General features: G+C 41.7%; 1 protein-coding gene across 7 annotated transcripts in view; it reads right to left on the bottom strand.

Moving 5' to 3' along the window:
- The window catches only part of osbpl6 (oxysterol binding protein-like 6), a 284,725-nt gene that overhangs the window by 187,185 nt on the left and 75,323 nt on the right, over nt 1–22,217 (bottom strand). For 6 of the 7 annotated variants that reach the window (XM_070875778.1, XM_070875776.1, XM_070875782.1 and 3 more), the window contains exon 2: nt 17,252–17,525. In XM_070875778.1, coding sequence (XP_070731879.1) covers nt 17,252–17,353 — 102 coding nt within the window. In that variant the 5' untranslated portion in view covers nt 17,354–17,525. Of the gene's footprint in view, nt 1–17,251; nt 17,526–20,541; nt 20,586–22,217 lie in introns of those variants that run through there. The other variant, XM_070875779.1, reaches the window with a different exon arrangement.

The following is a 22,217-nucleotide window of genomic DNA, read 5'->3' as shown; positions in this document are numbered from 1 at the left end:
TTGGCAGACAGGAAGCAGAGAGTTGGGGTAAACGGGTCCTTTTCAGAATGGCAGGTAGTGATTAGTGGGGTGCCGCAGGGCTCAGTGCTGGGACCCCAGCTATTTACAATATACATTAATGATTTAGATGAAGGAATTGAGTGTAATATCTCCAAGTTTGCAGATGACACTAAGCTGGGTGGCGGTGTGAGCTGTGAGGAGAACGCTAAGAGGCTGCCGGGTGACTTGGACAGGTTAGGTGAGTGGACAAATGCATGGCAGATGCAGTATAATGTGGATAAATGTGAGGTTATCTACTTTGGGGGCAAAAACACAAAGGCAGAATATTATCTCAATGGCGGCAGATTAGGAAAAGGGGAGGTGCAATGAGACCTGGATGTCATGGTACATCATTGAAAGCTGGCATGCAGGTACAACAGGTGGTGAAGGCGGCAAGTGGTATGTTGGCATCATAGCTAGGAGATTTGAGTATAGGAGCAGGAAGTTCTTACTGCAGTTGTACAGGGCCTTGGTGAGGCCTCAACTGGAATATTGTGTTCCGTTTTGGTCCCCTAATCTGAGGAAAGACGTTCTTGTTATTGAGGGAGTGCAGCGAAGGTTCACCAGACTGATTCCCGGGATGGCAGGACTGACATATGAGGAGAGGCTGGATCGACTGTGCCTGTATTCACTGGAATTTAGAAAGATGAGAGGGGATCTCATAGAAACATATAAAATTCTGACGGGACTGGACAGGTTAGATGCTGGAAGAATGTTCCTGATATAGGGGAAGTCCAGAACCAGGGGTCACAGTCTAAGGATAAGGGGCAAGCCATTTAGGACTGAGATGAGGAGAAACTTCTTCACTCAGAGAGTTGTTAACCTGTGGAATTCTCTACCGCAGAGTGTTGTTGATGCCAGTTCATTGGATATATTCAAGAGGGAGTTAGATATGGCTCTTACGGCTAAAGTGATCAAGGGGTATGGAGAGAAAGCAGGAAAGGGGTACTGAGGTGAATGATCAGCCATGATCTTATTGAATGGTCATGGCCTACTCTTGCACCTATTTTCTATGTTTCTATGAAATGATGATGAGTTTGAAAGGAATGGCTTGGACATTGTAGGGATGCTTTATGGTGCTGGTGTGGGGTGGTGCCAACCTGGCACATCATGTGGCAGCCAGGGTGTACAGCGTTAAGTGAAGTAAATCTGGCCATGGTTGGTGTTATTGTTTGTGTTGCTGGTGTGCCTGGTGATGTTGGTGTTGGGGCTGATCGTCGTGGGATTTTGAGGACCAAGGTAAGATTTTTTCAGGGGCACCGATGATGATGGAATAGATGGCAGTTGAAGTTGAGATGGCAGAAGCGATCGGTCAATGGTGAGATTGGTAGTTCCAAGGAGGTGACAGTGGATAGCGAGTTTACTCTAAACACTTCCAACCTGCATACAGCTCAAATGTTTCTTCCAAATTCTGAAGGCTCCAGCTTCTAAGATTGGAAAGCGAACAGCATTGAAATGATAGCTGTAAAAGTGGTATAAAAGCTGTCAACTAATCAGAAGAATGGATACTGATGGAACACTTGACCCAATTACCTGGCGTGAACCTCATGAAAAAGCTGGAAAAATGTTGTGCAGGGCAAAATGGTGTTTAATTGGCTTTTAACTACCTCTTAAATGATCTAAATTGTCTCCCCCGCCGCTTGGTGTCGGGTCTGTTAAGCGCCGACACATGGGAGATTAGCATGGAGGAGGGCTGACAGCGGTCTCCCGATTACAATTGCTAAATCTTTGCTCCTTAACAGCAGTGAATTCATATTGGGTCGCCCATCACATTGTAAAATTGCACACTCAACATTTTGTTGGCATATACCCAAATTTCTTGATTTGGCTTTTTCCTATTTTTAAACTACAGTTTTTCTAATTTATTACTTTGTCCACTTCTCTTTCTCAGGTTCTTTCTCTCACTTTGTTTTCCACAGCATCCGATTCCTTCCTCATCCTTTGTCTCCTTCTGGATGTAAAAATTTCATTTTCCTTATGATATCGAGTCTACTTTTGTCTGCACTGAATGTTCCTGTAAACCATTTTCCTACCATGTGATCATTATGATTCTCAATATGAATACAACAGTATGGCCATAATATACTAACTTTTCCCTTCGAAAGACATCTTCAATTGGCCATAAATCAGAAAAAAGGATTATGTCTGAAAACTGTGCAGCATTATGGACCCATCAAACTGCACACAAGTTGCTTAAATTGGGCACTTAACAAAAAATCAAAAGGCTCAGAGACATGATAAAATAATGCAGTTCCTCAGTTAATTCTGCACATAAAGCCATTATTCAACCTTGACTGAAAAAATGAATTTCTTCATCAATGTCATAATTCACATGGATTCCCTCATTTCATTCTGCATACTCTTGCAAGCACAGATGTTTAGAAGCATTGTCTAAAGTTGTACTTAAAAGTGCTTCCTTCTTCAGAGAAGGGGAATACATGCTTCAAATTCAGTAGTTCCTCATTTTATATTATGTGGCGTCATGAACAAGTTTCAAGTACCATACAGAATTGAACAAAAATTTAAGTTCAACAACACTTAAAATATCCAGAACTATTCTATGTAACAATTTCATGGGAACTCCGTATCTGAGTTCTCATTGCTATTAATTGAGGGAAAAATACCAAACACAATAACACCAAATAAAAAATAAAAACCACATCTCACATAATTAAAATTAATTGTAATTAAAGTTAATATCTTAGGGGAAAAATTTGAGATTTTAAAAATGTTTTTTTAATAATGGTTTAAAATAAATTTAACGTAGTGGGTAGGGCTTTTTAAAATAAAGTGTATTTTTAATTTAATTTTTTATGTTTTAAGTGTGTTTTAAGATTCTTACTCCTGTAAAAGTAGGCCTTAAAACTAATCAGGCACAAGAGTTTTGAGGGCATTTGTGGGGCAAGATATGGATAAATACCACAATCTTGCCATTGGAAATGTCCTCGTTCCCAAGATGCGGATGATCTGTCAAACATTGTGTGCTGAAAACTGGCTTTTGCGATGCCTTCCCAGGTCCGTAGACACTCCGTACGGACTCAGGTCGGCCGGAATTTCTGGGCCAATGTATTCCCTGTGAATCTAAATTAAGCTGATCGAACACAAGCATTTTTTCAAGAAAAATGTTCAAATTGATTTAAGCTACTGCTGTATTTTAACTGAATATTTTAAGGACTCAATTTTAATTGACCTCCCACAACTAAATTGTTAAATGTAATTTACTTTTCTTTCAATTGTTTTCTACAGAATACATTTTTATTGTATTTAACCTTTAACTCAACTTAAATATTTCTAATCAAGTATTCACATTCCCTTCTTTAAATCAAGTATTTTTAACCCCAGATCACCCCTACTGTGCTTCTACAGCATCTGATTCCTTCCTTCCTCTTTCTCCTTCTGGATGTAAAAATGTAATTTTCCTTATGGCATGGTATCTACTTTTATCTGTACTAAATATTCCTTTAATTCTTTTTTCCTCCCATTTCTGATCATTAAGATCCTCATTAATGTAAATAAAACAACATGGCTATCAATATACTAACTTTTCCCTTGTAAAGACTTCTTCACTTGGCCATAAATCAGAAAAAGGAATTTAACCATTCCAACTAAGATTGCTCAAGTTAGTGCCAAATTGCAGGCTACAATCCAAACCGTATTTCACATAGGCCCCATAGGAACATTAGAAACAACATTAGGCCATTCAGCCGCTCGAGTCTGCTCCGCCATTCAATTAGATCATTGTTGATTTGTGCCTCAATTCCATTTACCTGCCTTAGCTTCATATCCTTGATACCCTTAACCAACAAAAATACATCAATCTGTCTTAAAAGCTAAAATTGTCCCAGTATCACAGCCTGTTGGGCGAGAGAATTCCAGACTTCCACTACCCTTTGTGTGAAAAGATGCTTCCTGATTTCTCTCCTAAATGGCCAAGCTCTATTTTTAAGATTATGTTCCCTCATTCTTGATTCCTTATCAGGGGAAAGAGTTTCTCTGTATCTATCCTCTCGAACCCTTGAACATTTTAAACACCTCGATCAGATCATCTCAATCTTTAATGTTCAAGCGAATACAAGTCAGATTTATGTAAACCACTCATAATTTCACCCTCTAAGCCCTGGTATCATTCTGGTCAATTTGCGCTGAACCCCCTTCAAGGCCAATATCTCCTTCTTGAGGCGTGGTGCCCAAAACTGAATGCAGAAGTCCATATGGGATCTGACAAAGACTCTATACACTGAAGAATCACTTCTGCTTTGTATTACAGCCCCCTTGAGGGAAAGACCATTATTAGCCTCTTTGATTGCTTTTTGAACCTGTCTATGAGCTTTTAGTGATTAGTGTACTTGGACTCTCAAATCTATTTGCTACTTTACAGTTCCTAGTTTCCCACCATTTATAAAATATTCTGATTTATGTTTCTTGGGTCCAAAATGGATGACCTCACACAGATAGATAGATTTTTAACTAATAAGGGAATTAAGGGTTATGGGGAGCGGGCAGGTAAGTGGAGCTGAGTCCCCGGCCAGATCAGCCATGATCTTGTTGAATGGCGGAGCAGGCTCGAGGGGCTAGATGGCCTACTCCTGTTCCTAATTCTTATGTTCTTATGTTCTTATTGCCCACATTGAATTCCATTTGCCATAGTTTTGCTCACTCACTTAATTTGTCTCTGTCCCCATGCAATCGCCTGCTCCTATCTGCATTATTTATTGTCCCTCCTAACGCAATTGTCATTTGCAAACTTGGATATACAACTCTATTTCTTCATCAAGTTATTAATAAATATGGTGAAAAGTTGAGGCTGCAGAGCAGATCCTTGTGGAATACTACTTCTCACATCCTGCCAATCAGAGTACCCGCCCTTTATACCCACTCATCATCATCATCATCATAGGTAGTCCCTCGGAGTCAAGGATGACTTGCTTCCACTCTAAAAGTGAGTTCTCAGGTAACTGAGGAGTGTGGGACCTATAGTCTGTCACAGGTGGGGCAGACAGTGGTTGAAGGAATGGGTGGTCGGGAAGCCTGAGTTGACGCACGCTCCTTCTGCTGTCTGCGCTTGGTTTCTGCTTATTCTCGGCAATGAGTCGCGAGGCGCGAGGCGCCCCCCGGATGCTTTTCCTCCACTTTCGGCGGCCATGGGCCAGGGATTACCAAGGGTCGGTGGGGCTGTTGCACTCTGTCAGGGAGGCTTTGAGGGTGTCCTTGAATATACCCACTAATCTGACTTCTACCTCCCAACCAATTTCCAACCCAATTCGAAAGGCTACCTCTAAGTCCATGCACTCTCTATTTTTGCTAATAGCTTTCCAGTCAGCAAAGTATAGGTGACTTCAATCAATTAATTTAGATTCAAACCCAAGTCCAAGAATGTTTGAACCTAACCAGCTGCGTCCCCCAGTACCTTCCTGAAACCAATTTATAACACACCTTCCAAAAGGGATTAATTTTGAAACCACTGCTAGTTATTTTAAATTAGAGGTCGTGTGTGTAATCGATAAATTCAAATTGTAGAACATGACCTTTACAGGGAAATTTTAAGTGAACAAAATGTAGTTGAATATATGCAAGGAAAAACACAAAACACAGGATAGAAATCAGCATCTCAGGAAAGGGGCAATATAAATATTAAATGCACAACAGGAGGTGCTCCTCCTACATAATATATTAAAATACTTCATAAGGGACTAAAAATGTCAAATATGTATTTTGCATTTCCCAGCTATTATTTCATACAAGTAAAGACTTATTTGCAAAGTCACCATTTTGCCCCCATAAAGTATAACAAACACCAATTTGTATTTTTCAACCTTTTGGTTTCCAGTAGCTCCTCATTTTATATTATGTGGCATCATGAACAAGTTTCAGGTACCATATAGAATTGAGAAAAAATTTTCAACAACATTTAAAATACCCAGAACTATTCGATGCAACTAGTAACTGAGCAACTGTTGTTGATTACGTTGATCTGTTGTTAATAGCTCAACAACAATTTGCATTTATCTTCTTCTTAGGCAGTCCCCTGGAGTCGAGGATGACCTACTTCCATACTAAAATGAGTTCTAACGTGACTGATGAAACCACTGCGGGATCTACAGTCTCTGTCACAGGTGGGGCAGAAGGTGGTTGGAGGGGCAGGTGGGAGGGGTGCTAGATTTGTCGTATGCGTCTTCTGCTGTTTGTACTTGGCTTCCACGTGCTCCTGATGGAGACTCGACGTGTTCGGCACCTTCTCAGATGCTTCTCCTGCACTTGGAGCGGGTCAGGGATTTCCAAGAGTCGGTGGGGTTGTTACATTTTTTCAGGAGGCTTTGAGGGCGTGCTTGAAGCGTTTTCTCTACCCTCTTGCTGTAGCGTAGCTCAGAGTAGAGTGCTTGTTTCGGGAGTCTAGTATTGGGCATATGGACAATGTGACCCGTCCATTGTCGCTGATCAAACGTGGTCAATGCCTCGATGCCGGGGATGTTGGCCTAAGAGACAACGCCCGAGAGATAACGCTGACATTGGTGCCAATGAATTTGCAGGATTTAGTAAGCGTCCCTGGGCTGTAGGTAGGCTTGACTTTATATAGCACCTTTAACATAGTAAAACATCCCTAGGCACGTCATAGAAGCACAATCAGACAATAATTGACACTAAGCCAAGAAGGAGACATTAGAACAAGTGACCAAATGTTTGGTCAAAGAGGCAGGTTTTAAGCAAACTGTTTCAATAATATAAAAATTACAATCATACATTTAGTTTCTAAGGGATCAAATGTCTCTTTAAAATTCAGTTGTTTCGAAAGATAAACTATTCTAATATTCACTGCTATTTTTTTTGTTAACTGTGGTTATTTGTGTACACAATTTCCCCCAAAAACATCAGTAGAATTTGGTCCAGTCTATGGTTCTTGTTCAAAATAATGGGAAGAAAAGCTAAAATGACAATTTCCAAAAGTTTATTCAGATAGCATTTATAACAACAATTATTGTTGTTGTTGGAAAATTTATATTGATATATTTGCAAGTTGTTGAGTGTATTTTAAAGCAGAGTGTGTATGTATTTGCAAATTATGGGTGTAAATAAGAAAAAGAAGAAAACAAATCATCCTTTCACCTTTAAAGATCTCTCTTGCCACACATGTATCAACATTAAAAAAATATTTTGCCAGTCACACTGCCCTCCTGCCCCACTCCAGAATCCAGCCCCCTCCCCCCCTTTAGAGCCCAGCTCTCCTTCTGCCCCTTTCCTACCTCAATCCCATTTGCACCATTTAAGCCTCCTCATGCCCATGTTCTCCTGCCTCCTCCCTGCTTACTTCCAATTCCAAGCCAATATCAACACAAAAGCTACAGAAAGATGGCAACACGGATAGAATCATAAAAAAGATGCTTACCTGTTTCTTCCATTCATTTATTGATTCATTGGTGTGACCCGTGCCCGTTGCTTTATTATATTGGTGGCCCTCACTGCTCAATGGATTTATCAGTTCACCTGTGTTCGCTGCTCTTTAAAATTATTAATTCGCAGCTATGATTGTTATACTCACTTATTGATTTGTTGTTATGCTTCTTATTAATTTATTGCTGTGCCTGCTATTCTATTAAATTTTCATTTATTGGTGCTGGCTGCCTATTAATTTGTGGATTTTGTTGTTTGCTTACTGGTCTATGAACTTATTAATTCGCTAGTGGCCACCTCTCCATTAATTTATTGATTTGCTGGTGTTCACTGTTCCAGTAATTGAATTCACTAGTGCAGGCTGCCCCATTAGTTAATTTTTGTGCCCACTACTGTATTGATTTGCAGGTGTTTTGTTCACTTGATGATACCCACTTCTCCATTAATTTATTAATTTGCTGGTGTCTATTACTCTATGAATTTATTTATTTATTGGTGGTCAGTGCTCTATTCATTTGCTAATTCACTGTTGCCTACTTAGCTGTACCACACTGTCACCCACCCGAGAACTCATTTTAGTGTGGAAGCAAGTCATCCTCAACTCCGAGGGACTGCCGATGAAGACGACTGCAATGCACACAGTGTTGTTAGTGGCCATGCGTGCGGTTTGTGTAGATTGAGTTTTCCAAGACTGTACAGGTGTCGACTCTCCATGTGAAATGCCAGGAGACATTGACTAGTATCACATTTTAAAAATATTTAACTGTCGAAACCAAATCACAAATGCTTGGAAGACGGTTTTCAACAGTGAAGCAGAACTCATTGTAGTGTCTGAAACTCTATACAATTGCTTGTGTCTGCAGATCCCGTTACAGTAAAGTTATACTGACAATTTTGTCTTGATGCAAAGCCATTTCAGATATAACAACATGAAAATATTCTAAATAGCCTCTTTCTTGCTATAAGCTTCTTTGGTTCTAAGATAGCATAACTCAGGAGTCAGTTCAGGGTTCTGCCTCCCAAGCAAGAGTTGTGCAACCACCTGTTGTGCGTTGCCAGATAAAGAAGATCCTTCAGTCAATTTGATCTCATCCGGCTAGAATTCTAACCTTATCCTCCTGCCATTAGAACATCGAATGGTTTCTTAAGTCAAGGGTTCTGAACTCATAAGAACATAAGGAACATAAGAAATAGGAGCAGGAGTAGGCCACTCGGCCCCTCGAGCCTGCTCCGCCATTTAATAAGATCATGGCTGATCTGATCATGGACTCAGCTCCACTTCCCTGCCCGCTCCCCATAACCCTTTATTCCCTTATCGCTCAAAAATCTATCTCCACCTTAAATATATTCAAAGACCCAGCCTCTACAGCTCTCTGGGGCAGAGAATTCCACAGATTTACAACCTGCTGAGAGAAGAAATTCCTCCTCATCTCAGTTTTAAATGGATGGCCCCTTATTCTGGGACTATATCCCCTAGTTTTAGTTTCCCCTATGAGTGGAAATATCCTCTCTGCATCCACCTTGTCGAGCCCTCTCATTATCTTATATGTTTCTGAACTCCAATGAGTATAGGCCCAACCTATCTTCATAAGTCAACCCCCTCATCTCCGGAATCAACTTAGTGAACCTTCTCTGAACAGTCTCCAATGCAAGTATATCCTTCCTTAAATACGGAGACCAAAACTGTACGCAGTATTCCAGGTGTGGCCTCACCAATACTCTGTACAGTTGTAGCAGGACTTCTTTGCTTTTATACTCTACCCCCCTTGCAATAAAGGCCAACATTCCATTTGCCTTCCTGATTACTTGCTGTACCTGCATACTAACTTTTTGTGTTTCATGCACAAGGACCCCCAGGTTTCTCTATGTACAGCAGCATTTTGTAATTTTTCTCCATTTAATTTTCTTTTCTATTTATTCTGCCAAAGTGGATAACCTCACATTTTCCCACATTATACTCCATCTGCCAAATTTTTGCCCACTCACTTAGCCCGTCTATATCCCTTTGCAGATTTGTGTGTCCTCCACACAATTTGCTTTCCCACCCATCTTTGTATCATCAGCAAACCTGGCTACATTACACTCGGTCCCTTCATCCAAGTCATTAATATAGATTGTAAATAGTTGACCCAGCACCAATCCCTGCGGCACCCCACTAGTCACTGTTTGCCAACTAGAAAATGACCCATTTATCCCGACTCTCTGTTTTCTGTTAGTTAGCCATGGCCTCAACCCATTCCACTTGTTCAACAGAACAGAAAATGCTGGAAATACTCAGCAGGTCGGACAGCATCTGTGAAGAGAGAAGCAGAGCTAACGTTTCAGGTCGATGACCTTCTGATAAAAGAGCATTGACCTGAAATGTTAACTCTGTTTCTCTTTCCACAGATGACCCGCTGAGTATTTCCAGCATTTTCTGTTTTAATTTAGATTTCCAGTATCCACAGTATTTTATTATTCTACTTGTTCATCACTTTTGTATAAAGAAATATTCTTCGTGATAGATATTAAAATCTTTAAAGAGAGAGTTAAATAACAGAAAAAGGAGGTTTTTGACAAATGTCAAGCACAGAATACAACAGAAAATCAGACAGAACACAGAGTGCAGAGAGAAATTGAAAAAAGGTATAGGAAGAGCAAAGTGAGAATATGAGAAAAGATTAGCAGCTAACATAAAAGGGAACCTACAAATCTTTTATAAACATATAGAAAGTAAAAGGATAATTCATGGAATGGTGGGACTGATTAGGGACAAAAATGAGAATCTTCTTCTGGTGGGAGAGGGCACGACTGAGGTACTGAATGAATACTTTGCATCTGTCTTCACAAAAGAACAGGAAGAAGTTAATGTCACAGTAGAGGAGGAAGGAGGAGATATTGGATAGGATAAAAATAGATAGAAAGGAGGAGTTAAATAGGTCGGTATCACACGAAAGTTAACAAGTCACTCGGTCCAGATGGGATGCATCCTAGCTTGATGAGGGAGGTAAGGATGGCAATAGCAGAAGCTCTGACCACAATCTTTCAATCCTCCTTGGATATGGGCGTGGCGCCAGAGGACTGAAGGATTATAAATGTTAAACCCCTATTCAAAAAAGGAGAGGGGGGTAAATCTGGTAACCTCAAGACATCAGTCTAACATCAGTGGTTGGAAAACTACTACATGCCATTGTCAAGGGCAAAATTAATTCTCACTTGGAGAAGTATAGATTAATAAGAAACAGCACGGATTTGTTAAAGGCAAATTATGTCTGGCCAACCTGATTGAGTCCTTTGATGAAGTAACAAAGATAGTGCAGCAGATATATATATGGACTTTCAAAAGGCATTTGATAAAGTACCACACAACAAATTTATTCGGAAAAAAGCAGCACAAGGGATTAAAGGGATGGTGGTAACTTGGGAACGTAACTGGCTAAAGGATAGGAGGCAGAGTGATATGTCCTTACTATACAGTATAAATGCATACGTGGCCCATACTTGAGGGAAGGTCACTGTGACCAGTAAGCTTTATTTCCAGCACTGAAGTGATGAAGGTGGGTGGAGCTTCCTCTTTTATACCTGAAAGTCCAAGCTAGGCGTGTTTCCTATAAGTTCACCACCTAGTGGTCATTGTTCTCAGTGTACAACTTAGGTCAGTTTATACATGGCTTACAATAATGGTTGGATACATGACATCACCTCCCCGCCAAAGTCTTATTGGGATCACAGGTTGAGTCTCTCTGGTGGTTTACGCTCCTTTGTAGAGCACCTGAGTTGGGGCTCGGGTTGTTGGGCGCTGGCCTGAGTGTCTGCTGTTTGCGGTGCCTCAGGCCTGTCCGGACTGCCCAGTGACTGGGATCTCCCCGACTCGGTTCCGGTGTTCGGTCACCTGTGGTGCAGTGAACTCTACATCGTGTTCTTCCTCTGCTTCTTCTATGGGATTGCTGAACCTCCTTTTAGTTTGCTTCACGTGTTTGCGGCAGATTTGTCCATTGGTAAGTTTAACTACCAGAATCCTCTTCCCCTCTTTGGTAATCACAGTGCCTGCGAGCCATTTGGGCCCTGCAGCGCAGTTGAGGACAAAGACAGGGTCATGGACATCGATACCTCGCGCCCTCGCATTCCTGTCATGGTAGTCACGGTAGTCACATTGTGACTGACGCCTGCTCTCGACAATTTCTTTCATGATGGGGTGTATAAGGGATAACCTGGTTTTGAGCGTCCTTTTCATTAGCAGCTCTGCGGGTAGAACCCCTGTGAGCGAGTGTGGTCAGGATCTGTAGGCCAACAGGAGGCGTGATAAGCGCCTTTGTAGGGAACCCCCTTGGATTCTGATCATTCCCTGTTTGATTATCTGCACTGCTCGTTCCGCCTGGCTGTTTGAGGCCGGCTTGAACGGTGTCGTTCTGACATGGTCAATTCCATTGCCTGCCATGAAGTCCTGGAATTCAGTGCTTGTAAAGCACGGGCCATTGTCGCTGACCAAGACGTCCGATAGACCATGGGCAGCGAACATTGTTCGTAGACTTTCTACCGTGACAGTGGATGTGCTTGAATTTAAAATGTCACACTCGATCCATTTGGAGCAGGCGTCTACGACAACCAAAAACATTTTTCCCATGAAAGGACCTGCGTAGTCCACATGGATGCGTGACCGTGGCTTGGCGGGCCAGGACCAGGGGCTAAGGGAAGCTTCCCTGGGCGCATTGCCCAGCTGGGCACACGTGTTGCACCTGCGAACACAAAGTTCCAGATCTGCGTCTATCCCTGGCCACCAAACGTGTGACCTGGCAATTGCCTTCATCATGACAATGCCCGGATGCTCATTGTGGTGTTCTCTGATGAACACCTCTCTGCCCATCTGGGGCATGACTACACGGTTTCCCCATCGGAGGCAATCGGCCTGAATCGAGAGTTCATCCCTGCGCCTGTGAAATGGTTTCAATTCCTCAGGGCATGCCCCATATGTGGCTGCTCAGTCCCCATTCAGGACACATTTCCTGAAGCGGGTCTCTATTTGTCCAGACTTTAATCTGACGGGCTGTCACGGGTGAGCCTTCGCTTTCGAAAGCTTCAACAGCCATGACCATCTCAGCAGCATGCTCGGTAGCCCTCTCAGTGGTGGCTAGTGGAAGCCTGCTGAGTGCATCGACGCAGTTTTCGGCGCCAGGTCTCTGCCGAATTGTATAGTCATAGGCGGCTAACGTACGTGCCCACCTCTGTATGCGGGCTGATGCGTTTGCATTCATGGCCTTGTTGTCGGCCAAAAGAGACACGAGGGGTTTGTGATCGGTCTCCAGCTCAAATTTCCTGCCAAACAGGTACTGCTGCATTTTCTTTACTGCATATACACATGCGAGCGCCTCCTTTTCTACCATCCCGTAGCCCCTTTCTGCCTGGGACAGACTTCTGGAGGCATAAGCTACCGGCTGTAACTGACCCTTGGCAGTAACATGCTGCAACACACACCCAACATCATATGACGACACATCGCACGTTAACACAAGTTTCTTACATGGGTCATATAGCGTTAACAGATTGTTGGGGCATAACAAATTGCTTGCTCTATCAAAAGCCCTTTCCTGGCTGTCCCCCCAGACCCATTCACGACCTTTGCATAGGAGCACGTGTAGTGGCTCTAGCAGCGTGCTCAATTTGGGAAGAAAGTTACCAAAATAGTTCAGAAGCCCCAGGAACGAACGCAGCTCCGTCGTGTTACGGGGTCTGGGTGCTCTCTGGATCGCTTCCGTCTTGGACGCAGTAGGGCTGATCCCATCTGCTGCTACCCTCATCCCCAGGAATTCTACCCCTGGAGCTAGGAAATCGCACTTCGCCTTTTTCAGTCGCAGCCCTACCCGGTCCAGTCTGCGTAGCACCTCCTCCAGGTTGTGGAGGTGTTCTTCAGTATCATAACCCGTAATGAGGATGTCGTCCTGAAAAACCACCATCCCTGGAATCGACTTGAGGAGGCTTTTCATATTTCAATGAAAGATCGCGGCGGCCGAACGAATCCCGAATGGGCATCTGTTGTACTCAAATAACCTCTTGCGTGTCGTGACGGTGGTCAGCTTCTTCGATTCACTCGCCAGCTCCTGGTTCATGTAAGCCGAGGTCAATTTGAAAAAAGTTTGCCACCAAATAGCGTCGCAAAGAGGTCCACCGCTCTCGGTAGCGGGTACTGGTCTTGGAGTAACACCCGATTGATGGTAGCCTTGTAATCACCACATCCCGACCGACCCATCCGCCTTGAGCATCGGCACAATCGGGCTCACCCAGTCACTGAATTCGACTGGCGAGATGATGCCTTCCTCTCAGCAAGTGGTCCAATTCGCCTTCTATCTTTTCCCGCATCACGTACGGCACCGCTCTGGCCTTGTGGTATACTGGCCTGGCGTCTGGGTTTATGTGAATCACTACCTTGGCCCCCATGAAAGTGCCAATGCCTGGTTGAAATAGCGAGTCAAATTTGTCCAGGATCTGTGAGCATGATACTCGCTCCACAGAGGAAATTGCATGGACATCGCCCCATTTCCAGTTCATGACAGCAAGCCAACTCCTCCCCAGTAGTGCGGGACCGTCCCCCGGGACAATCCAGAGTGGCAACCTGTTTTCCGAATCTTTGTGGGTCACAACTACCATGGCGCTGACTAGCACCAGAATGATCTCCTTTGTGTCCGTCCGTAGCTGTGCGTCAATCGGCGATAATTTTGGCCTCCTGGCCTTGGGCGCTCACAACTTGTCGAACTGTTTGATACTCATCAGGGACTGACTGGCCCCGTGTCTAGCTCCATTGATAGTGGGATGCCATTGAGGAGCACTTTCATCATTATCGGTGGCGTCCTGGTGTATGAACTTTATATGTGCTCCAGATGAACTCGCTGAACTTCAGCTTCCAGCGATTTCCCCCAGTGTTCATTTGGCCTCGTAGGGCTTACATCGGGCCCGTCCTCCTCAAAGTCTTTCTCCTCATACATCAGCGTGGCTGCAGGCTTCCTGCACATACGCACCAAGTGACCGCTGATGTTGAAATTTCTGCAGGTATATTGCTGATATCTGCAAATTCTGGCTGGGTGTGTGCCTCTCCACCTCCAACATGAACCGTTGTTGGAAACAAAAAGGTCCATTACCAGTCGATCTCCCCTGATCGTCTCTGTGACTGTCCTTAAGTGCACGATTAACAGGTGGCCGCATTGTCCCTTGCGATGGTGTGAATCGGCGTTCAGCTAGCCATTGTCTCTGTTGAATTCCCCCTCTGGGTTCGACTACATGCTCGGGCATGTCCGATTGCCCCTGCCTGCCTGGAGAACTGTGTGCCACTTTAACAATATTGACTCCCTGTCCATTTGCTGCATTTGAGCCCAGATTTTTGTCAAACATCATTCTGGTCTCTTCCTCCCCTGGGATAAAAGTCTGGGCCATCAACGCCGCCGTTTCAAGGGTCAAGTCTTTGGTCTCAATCAGTTCCCTGAAAACGCCAGCGTGCCCGATGCCCTCAATAAAAAAAGTCTCGCAGCATCTCCACTCTGCATGCATCTGGGAACTTACATAGGCTTGCCAAGCGGCGGAGATCTGTCACGAAGTCTGGAACGCTTTGCCCTTCTCGCCGCCGGTGCGTATAAAACCGGTGTCTCGCCATGTGCATGCTGCTCGTCGGTTTAAAGTGTTCCCCAATTAACTTACTGAGCTCTTCGAACGTCTTGTCCACCGGCTTCTCTGGCGCTAGAAGATCCTTCATCAGGGAGTACGTCCTGGATCCACAAACCGTCAGGAGATGAGCCCTGCGTTTGCCGGCCAACTCCCGTCCCAACCATTCCTTAGTGACGAAACTTTGCTGTAGCCTCTCAATAAAATCGTCCCTATCCTCCCCAACACAGTACCTCTCGTCGGTGCTGCTAGTGGCCATGCTCGCGTGGTTTAAATCCCAGTTTCTCGTCGCCAATGATATGTCCTTACTATACAGTATAAATGCACACGAGGCCCCATACTTGAGAGGTGGTCATTCTGTAACCAGTAACCTTTATTTCTAGCACTGAAGTGATGAAGGTGGGTGAAGCTTCCCCTTTTATACCTGAAAGTCCAGGCTAGGAGTGTCTCCCATAAGTTCACTACCTAGTGGTCATTGCTCTCAGTTTACAATTTAGGTCAGTTTATACATGGGTTACAATGATGGTTGAATTAATGACACAGAGTAGTGAAAAAATGTTTTTCTGACTGGAGAGATGTATGCAGTGGGATCCCCCAGGGATCAGTATTAGGACCATTGCTTTTCTTGTTTTATATATAAATGACCTGGACTTGGTGTAGGAGCACAATTTCAAAGTTCACAGTTAATACAAAACTTGGCAAAGTAAAAAATAATGAGCAGGATAGTAGCAGACTTCAGGAAGTCATAGACAGACTGGCGAAATGGCAGACAAAATTTAATACAGAGAAATGTGAAGTAATGCATTTTGGAAGGAACAACATGGAAAGGCAGTATAATCTAAAAGGTACAATTTTGAAGTGGTGCAAAAGCAGAGGGACCTGGGTGCATATTTCCAAATATTTGAAGGTGGCAGGGCAAGTGAATAAGACAGTTACCAAAGTGTATGGGATACTTGGCTTTGTAAATAGGGGCATTGAATACAAAAACAAGGAAGTTATGCTAAACCTTTATAAATCATTGGTTCGGCCTCAGCTGGAGTATTGTGTACAATTCTGGGCACCACACTTTAGGAAGGATGTATAGAGGAGCTTTACCAGGTTGATGCCAGGGATGAAGGACTTCAGTTATGTGGAGAGATTGGAGAAGCCAAGATGATTCTCCTTAGCGCAGGAAAGGTTAAGGGGAGATCACATAGAGGTATTCAAAATTATGGTGGGTTTTGAGAGAGCAAGTAGGTAGAAACTTTCCTCTCGCAAGTGGGTCAGTAACCAACGGGCATAGATTTAAAATAATTGGCAAAAGAACTAGAGGGGAAATGAGGAGAACTTTTTTCATACAGACAATTAAGATCATGAACTCTTTATCGAAAGGGTGGTTGGTGGAAGCAGACTTTCAAAAGGGAATAGGACATGTACTTGGAGAACTAATTTGCAGGGTTATAGGAAAAAAGCTGGGGTGTGGGACTAACTCGGACAGCTCTTTCAAAGAGGCGGCACAGTCATATCAAGGCGAATGGCCTCCTTCTGTGCTGTAAGAGTCTATGATTCTATGACTATCTAATCATTTGCCCTTCACATCCCTGAATCCATGCCCTCACGCCCTGGCATCTCAGAAATATTGTTTCCAGTTTATTTACTCTTTTCCTGCAAGTACATTATACACCTCAAAATGACCTTGAGGCATCCTTTTGAAGCTCAGTCACCAGACCAAGTTATACCACTGACTATCCCTCAGTGTACAGGCATCAGTCTAAGACCAGTAGCTATAATAAAGCTGGAACTTTAGTTGTTAAAAACAATTGATTTAAAAAAAAAACACAACTGTTTTCAGAATACCACACTTAACAATTTCAACGGCAAAGTATTAAACTAATCTAACTTTGTTTCAAACAGTAAGTTCAGCATTCTGATAAAGTATTTTGTACAACTACTTAATCTTAGTACAAATTAGCATGTTCAACATGTACTAATCATTCCTAGCTACAAGATTCCCTTTTCAATTCTATTCTCAACAAAAGATGTCCATTGACATTAATTTATTTCATCAAAATTAAGCCCATTACACTTCATAGCATATGCTCAATCTTAACCAAGAGTCAATTCCATGAATACCAGAAAATCAAGGCATTTTCAGAAATGTATTCTAAAACCTCAAAAACCAACAGGAGTACAGCTAGCAGCAGTTTTTTTGTTGCCTTACCGGTCTACTCTCTCTTTGAGAGGAAGAAGATGACGATGCGCTCCTATGAGTGGGAGTTGATATTTTGTGAGCGGGTGACATGTTTTTCTCTTCAGAGCTCATGGTTACTGATGGTGGTTTGGCGTTCGTAGTAGTAGTTGCACTATGGCCTTCACTTAAACTTTCAAATTGCCACTTGAGTTCAGTACGTTAACTAACATTATTCCAATCAGCACAGCAGCAACAACATTGGGAAATCTCGGAGTGGGTGCTACCTTTTGTTTACCAACTCAACCTAAAAGAGAAAAAAAATAAAATGCATCAAATTAAACAGACATTTGTATAGACATAGCAATTTTTTCAACCATGAAATAAGTTAGAGGTCATATTCAACAGAAGAACCATGCAATGAAATCTTGATATAGTTAAATACTATAATATATAGCAGAGATTAATTTCAAAATCTAAACTACACTCCATATTCTATACAAAAGGTCTGGGGAAAGAGGTTACAGAAGAAAATAACTATGTATTTTTTTTTTTTAATCAATTTCTCTGCCTCCATGGAGACCCTAGATAAGTTCTCACTCCCCAGTACATCACTTCAGTGACATTAACTACAAGGAGCATCCTCATGCATCCGGGAGCAGCTCCATTGCAAACATCTGGAGTTACTACTTCAATCTATCCCAAAGAGCTGCCTGGCCTCAAGAAATCTTGCTGTCGGCTGAGAAACTTTACATTCTCAACACTTTTCAGCTGGTTCCCTTTGCTAATTATTATCTATCTCGTAACCGATGACATCAATGTAATTCAGGTCAGGGAGATAGTCGCCATGGTGGTGATAAAACTGACATTCAAAGAATTTTCTGGAAAAGTAGTTGTTTTCTTCTATATAAATTGCATGTACTTTAAACCAAAACTACTCCTGAGACTTCCCTCCTCCTTTTTTTTTTAAATCGTAGCCAATCTTTCCAATTCTTTGTCAGATCACAAACGCCAGAGGTCACCTTGCACACATCAAGGATCACTCTGCGCCACTTCCCTCCTCCTTTAAGCAAATAGCCAAAAGCAGGTGTTCAAATTACAATATTTTTAAACCAATGCTTCAATTGTCATGATGCTATCTAAACTTCTAGAGAATGAATTTTCTATTTCTCTGCTGATGCCTGTCTACGTAACTGACATAATCAGGTTCAAACAATATGAAGGTCATTAACAGCAGGCTGTTGTAAGCCTGAAATAAGCATTGACTGAGATACAGACAGATGACAGGAGGCTTACAAATATGGGTAGCATTCAGCACTAGGATGGCCAACTCAATAACTCTGCTGTTGAGAAGGAAATTGACCACAATTTGTCTACCCACCTCAACTCAAATGAACATTGCAAATATTCTTCTGGTACAAAAATTCAGCTCCTTTGCTTGGTAATAAAATGTAATCTGCACGGAGGCAAAAAAGTGGTAAAGATGGCTGAAAAACCTGGAAGTATAGGAATCCTCTATATAGTTCAGACCTACTCATCTTTGGAAGAAACTTCAAGGTTCCATAACATTTGTATCTGCCCAGTGCTTAGACCAGCATTTTTGGGACATGCGTCTGATTTGCCCGTTGGTACATAAGGGCAATTTCTACAAATATTTTTGTACTCCCAGGAACCACCAGTTTAATTTTTTTGTAATATCTGTTCTCTTTACAGATGGCTTCAGCAGGATCCTACAGTTGGTCAAATTTCTGTGTTTTGTTAAGAGTACAATCAATAAATTGCACTTGAATAAAGATTCTGACATTTGTCCTCCAGCTAGCTTTTTTTGAAATACATTTTTTTTTAAAATGTTCAACATAAATTACTAAAAGCTGAAGAAAATAATTCGACCAGTACAGTGATTAAATAGTATCAATCCTGGGAAATTAAGTATACTGCACTTGTTCACACTGCTCAATTCAAATTCAACTCACAGCATCACAGCTCTGGGCAAAAATAAGGCTTTTTTTAGGGAAATTGAGGCTTTCAAGTAAAGACTTTAAATGAAGGCATTAAGGACACAAAAGAGAATTCAAAGGATAAGTTTAATTATATTGTGAAATATGTATTTTTCTTTGAATTTGGTTTTGTTTGAACCCTATTTATACATTAAAAGTTCCAGTTACGGAGATAAAATGGTACATAAAAAATTTTCAAAAAAGGATTTTAGGGGATTTATGAAAAGCCAGTGGTCAGATAGCAGAGAGTGATGAGCTTACATCAGAAACATCTATTGTAATGGAAAAAGTTGACAGAAAAACGTGACAATAAGCTGTCGAGTTGTGCAAACAAGTGTGTGCAGACACAAGATTTTTAATAAGAAATAAATCAGCGTGTTTTTTGTACAATTATTTTAAGGGGCGATGTTGTTATATAAAGTGGTAATTTGTTATTGCTACAAATGATGCAGTGATGCTACTTATCTGCATCATCTGCATGTGACATCGTAATCGTGAAAATAAAGCACAACTCTTCTGGCTTTCCTCCCTTCCCAAACACTGTTCATGATGGCAATAACCTTTTAACAAAGATAACTGTAATGAGCAGAGGAGTTATGCAGATTGCTTTTTTTGGATGTGGAGAGGAGAACGAATGATGAGTGGAGAAGGGGGAAATTGGAGCAGGGATCAGGTGTTGCAATAACTCTAATCCCATTACAAATATGAAACATCTCCAAAACATGATATTTTCTAAAAAGTGAATATTCCTAGAACACAGTACAATATTCTAATCTCTTAACAAATTGGCATTACAATACCATGACACAATGGCTTCCTATAAACATAAATTCTCAATGTTTTAACAACAGTCTGTAAATGATCAAGTTCCATATTCTATTCCTGGTCTGTGAAGCAAGTACTCACTGCAGTTCAGGTTTCCAGAAGTGATGCCAATTCTGCTAGTGCTTTCCAAATTTCATTAGTCAGTTGATAACTTCAGATAAATATTAGAAATGTCAGAAATGCATGAATCATTCATTATATGTACTCCATTAACGTTCTTGAAATAAGTTCAGCAGTGGTACTGACTAAGGATCACCTAAAATAATTTGTTAATGAGACTACGCAACTGTTTTCAAACCACAAATAAAAACAAAATAAAAAGTCTTGTTAGGCAGATACGCGTAACAAAGTAACTATGTGCCTATTTTGGCTTTCACGGAATGGAAAGCATCCAGGCCACAGCTGCAGACTCTCTGCTTAACATTTGTTTCTGACAGATAGAATTACAACTGTAGAATGTCTAGGATACAGCACCAACTCAGCAATGAATACACTACTTACTGATCTCCCTTTTCCACGAGGTCACTGAATGTGGCATTTAATACTATACCATCAAAGACGATTCTGTTACTGCACTGCTATCTTGCTCTGCTCAGCACTGTGGACAAAGCTGAGTCATCTGCAATCTATCAGTAAGGAGGCCCTAACAAATGCTGATACAGCACAGCTCTCTTAGCAATCTATAAAACAAGTGTATCCTTGAATACCACGTCATTTTATCACCAAGTAACACGTATTCACAAAAGATGTTTAAAATGTTCTTATTAAATGCCTACGAGACCTCTATTTAAAATTGCAGATTGACTGTTTATACTTTTATTCAATTATATCACTAGTTTATGGTTAGTTTTAAAGAATGTATTCCCCCCATAGACATTCTAAAACCAAATAAACCATGGCTGATAGAACTTCTTTACACAAGAGGAAAATGAACCATTTCAAACTGGAATTTAATATGAATCAAGACGACATGCATGGTTAGCACTTCATGCTGGGATTAAAGTGAGGAGAGGACAACGATTCTAAGTTCTGAAGGAAGGGACTCTTCATATTTTTAAATACAAATCGTGTGTTTCTTTGACGTGCACTACTACAGTCTCAATAGATAAAGCCATTTGGTTTGTATAATTTGGGAATACTTCCAAGCAGGACATTTACCCACTAAGTCACTAGAGTAGCGCAGTTTACTGAAAATTATAAAGTATCCTAGCACCTTAAGCAACAATAATCCTCCTTTATCCTGATGATGTACTCATACCAAACCCAAGAAATATCTTGCACACAACAAAACAGAATTTCTCCAGTATATCAGAATGCTAAAATGTTGCAGCCATCAACATTGTACCAAGGAATTAAAAGAGGATGCAGACTCAGCCTGCAATAGGACCTCAATTACTACTATTTAATCAAAACTGCTGTCTCTATTAAGTAATTATTCTATTTTGATAGCTTACATGCACATACACCTGCTTCTAGACTTTGTGAATGCTGTTAAACAAATGCTAGTCTTACTCCAGAGTGCAGAATTAAATAGGGCCAACAGCAAAGTCATTAGGATCTTTTTTCAGCTACTACAATTAGAGGGATCATGAAGAATACATCAATGTTTGTAGCTCAACCTACAGCTCTCCATGGGGAGGGAAACACAGGGAAGCACGCGGAGACAAGAATCTCACAGGAAGGCATCCTCAGGCTCAGCAGCTTTTAATTGATTTTGAAAAGGTAGCAAGAACTAATCAGAATTTGAGAGTGTAGTAAAAGAAGTCAAAGGAATAGTTGGGCCAATTAGGGACCAAAAAGAGAGCTATCCATGTGGAGAGGAGGCAATAGTGATATTGGATAGGATAAAAATAAAAAAAGTTGGTACTTAAAAAGTTAGCAGTTCTCAAAAGTAGAAAAGTTACCTAGTCCAGATGGGATGCATAACATAAGAAATAGGATCAGGAGTAGCCATACGGCCCCTCGAACCTGCTCTGCCATTCAATGAAATCATGGCTGAACTTCTACCTCAACTCCACTTTCCTGCACTATTCCCATATCCCTTGATTCCATAGTGCCCAAGAATCTATCTAGCACAGTCTTGACTATACTCAATGACAGAGCATCCACAGCCCTCTGGGGTAGACAATTCCAAAGATTTACAATACTCCGAGTGAAGACATTTCTCATCATCTCAG

Source organism: Pristiophorus japonicus, chromosome 3 (assembly GCF_044704955.1).
Source record: "Pristiophorus japonicus isolate sPriJap1 chromosome 3, sPriJap1.hap1, whole genome shotgun sequence".
NCBI classification, from domain to species: domain Eukaryota; kingdom Metazoa; phylum Chordata; class Chondrichthyes; family Pristiophoridae; genus Pristiophorus; species Pristiophorus japonicus.
The sequence above is the reverse complement of the archived record's forward strand: the minus strand, read 5'-3'. Positions and strand labels throughout refer to the sequence as shown.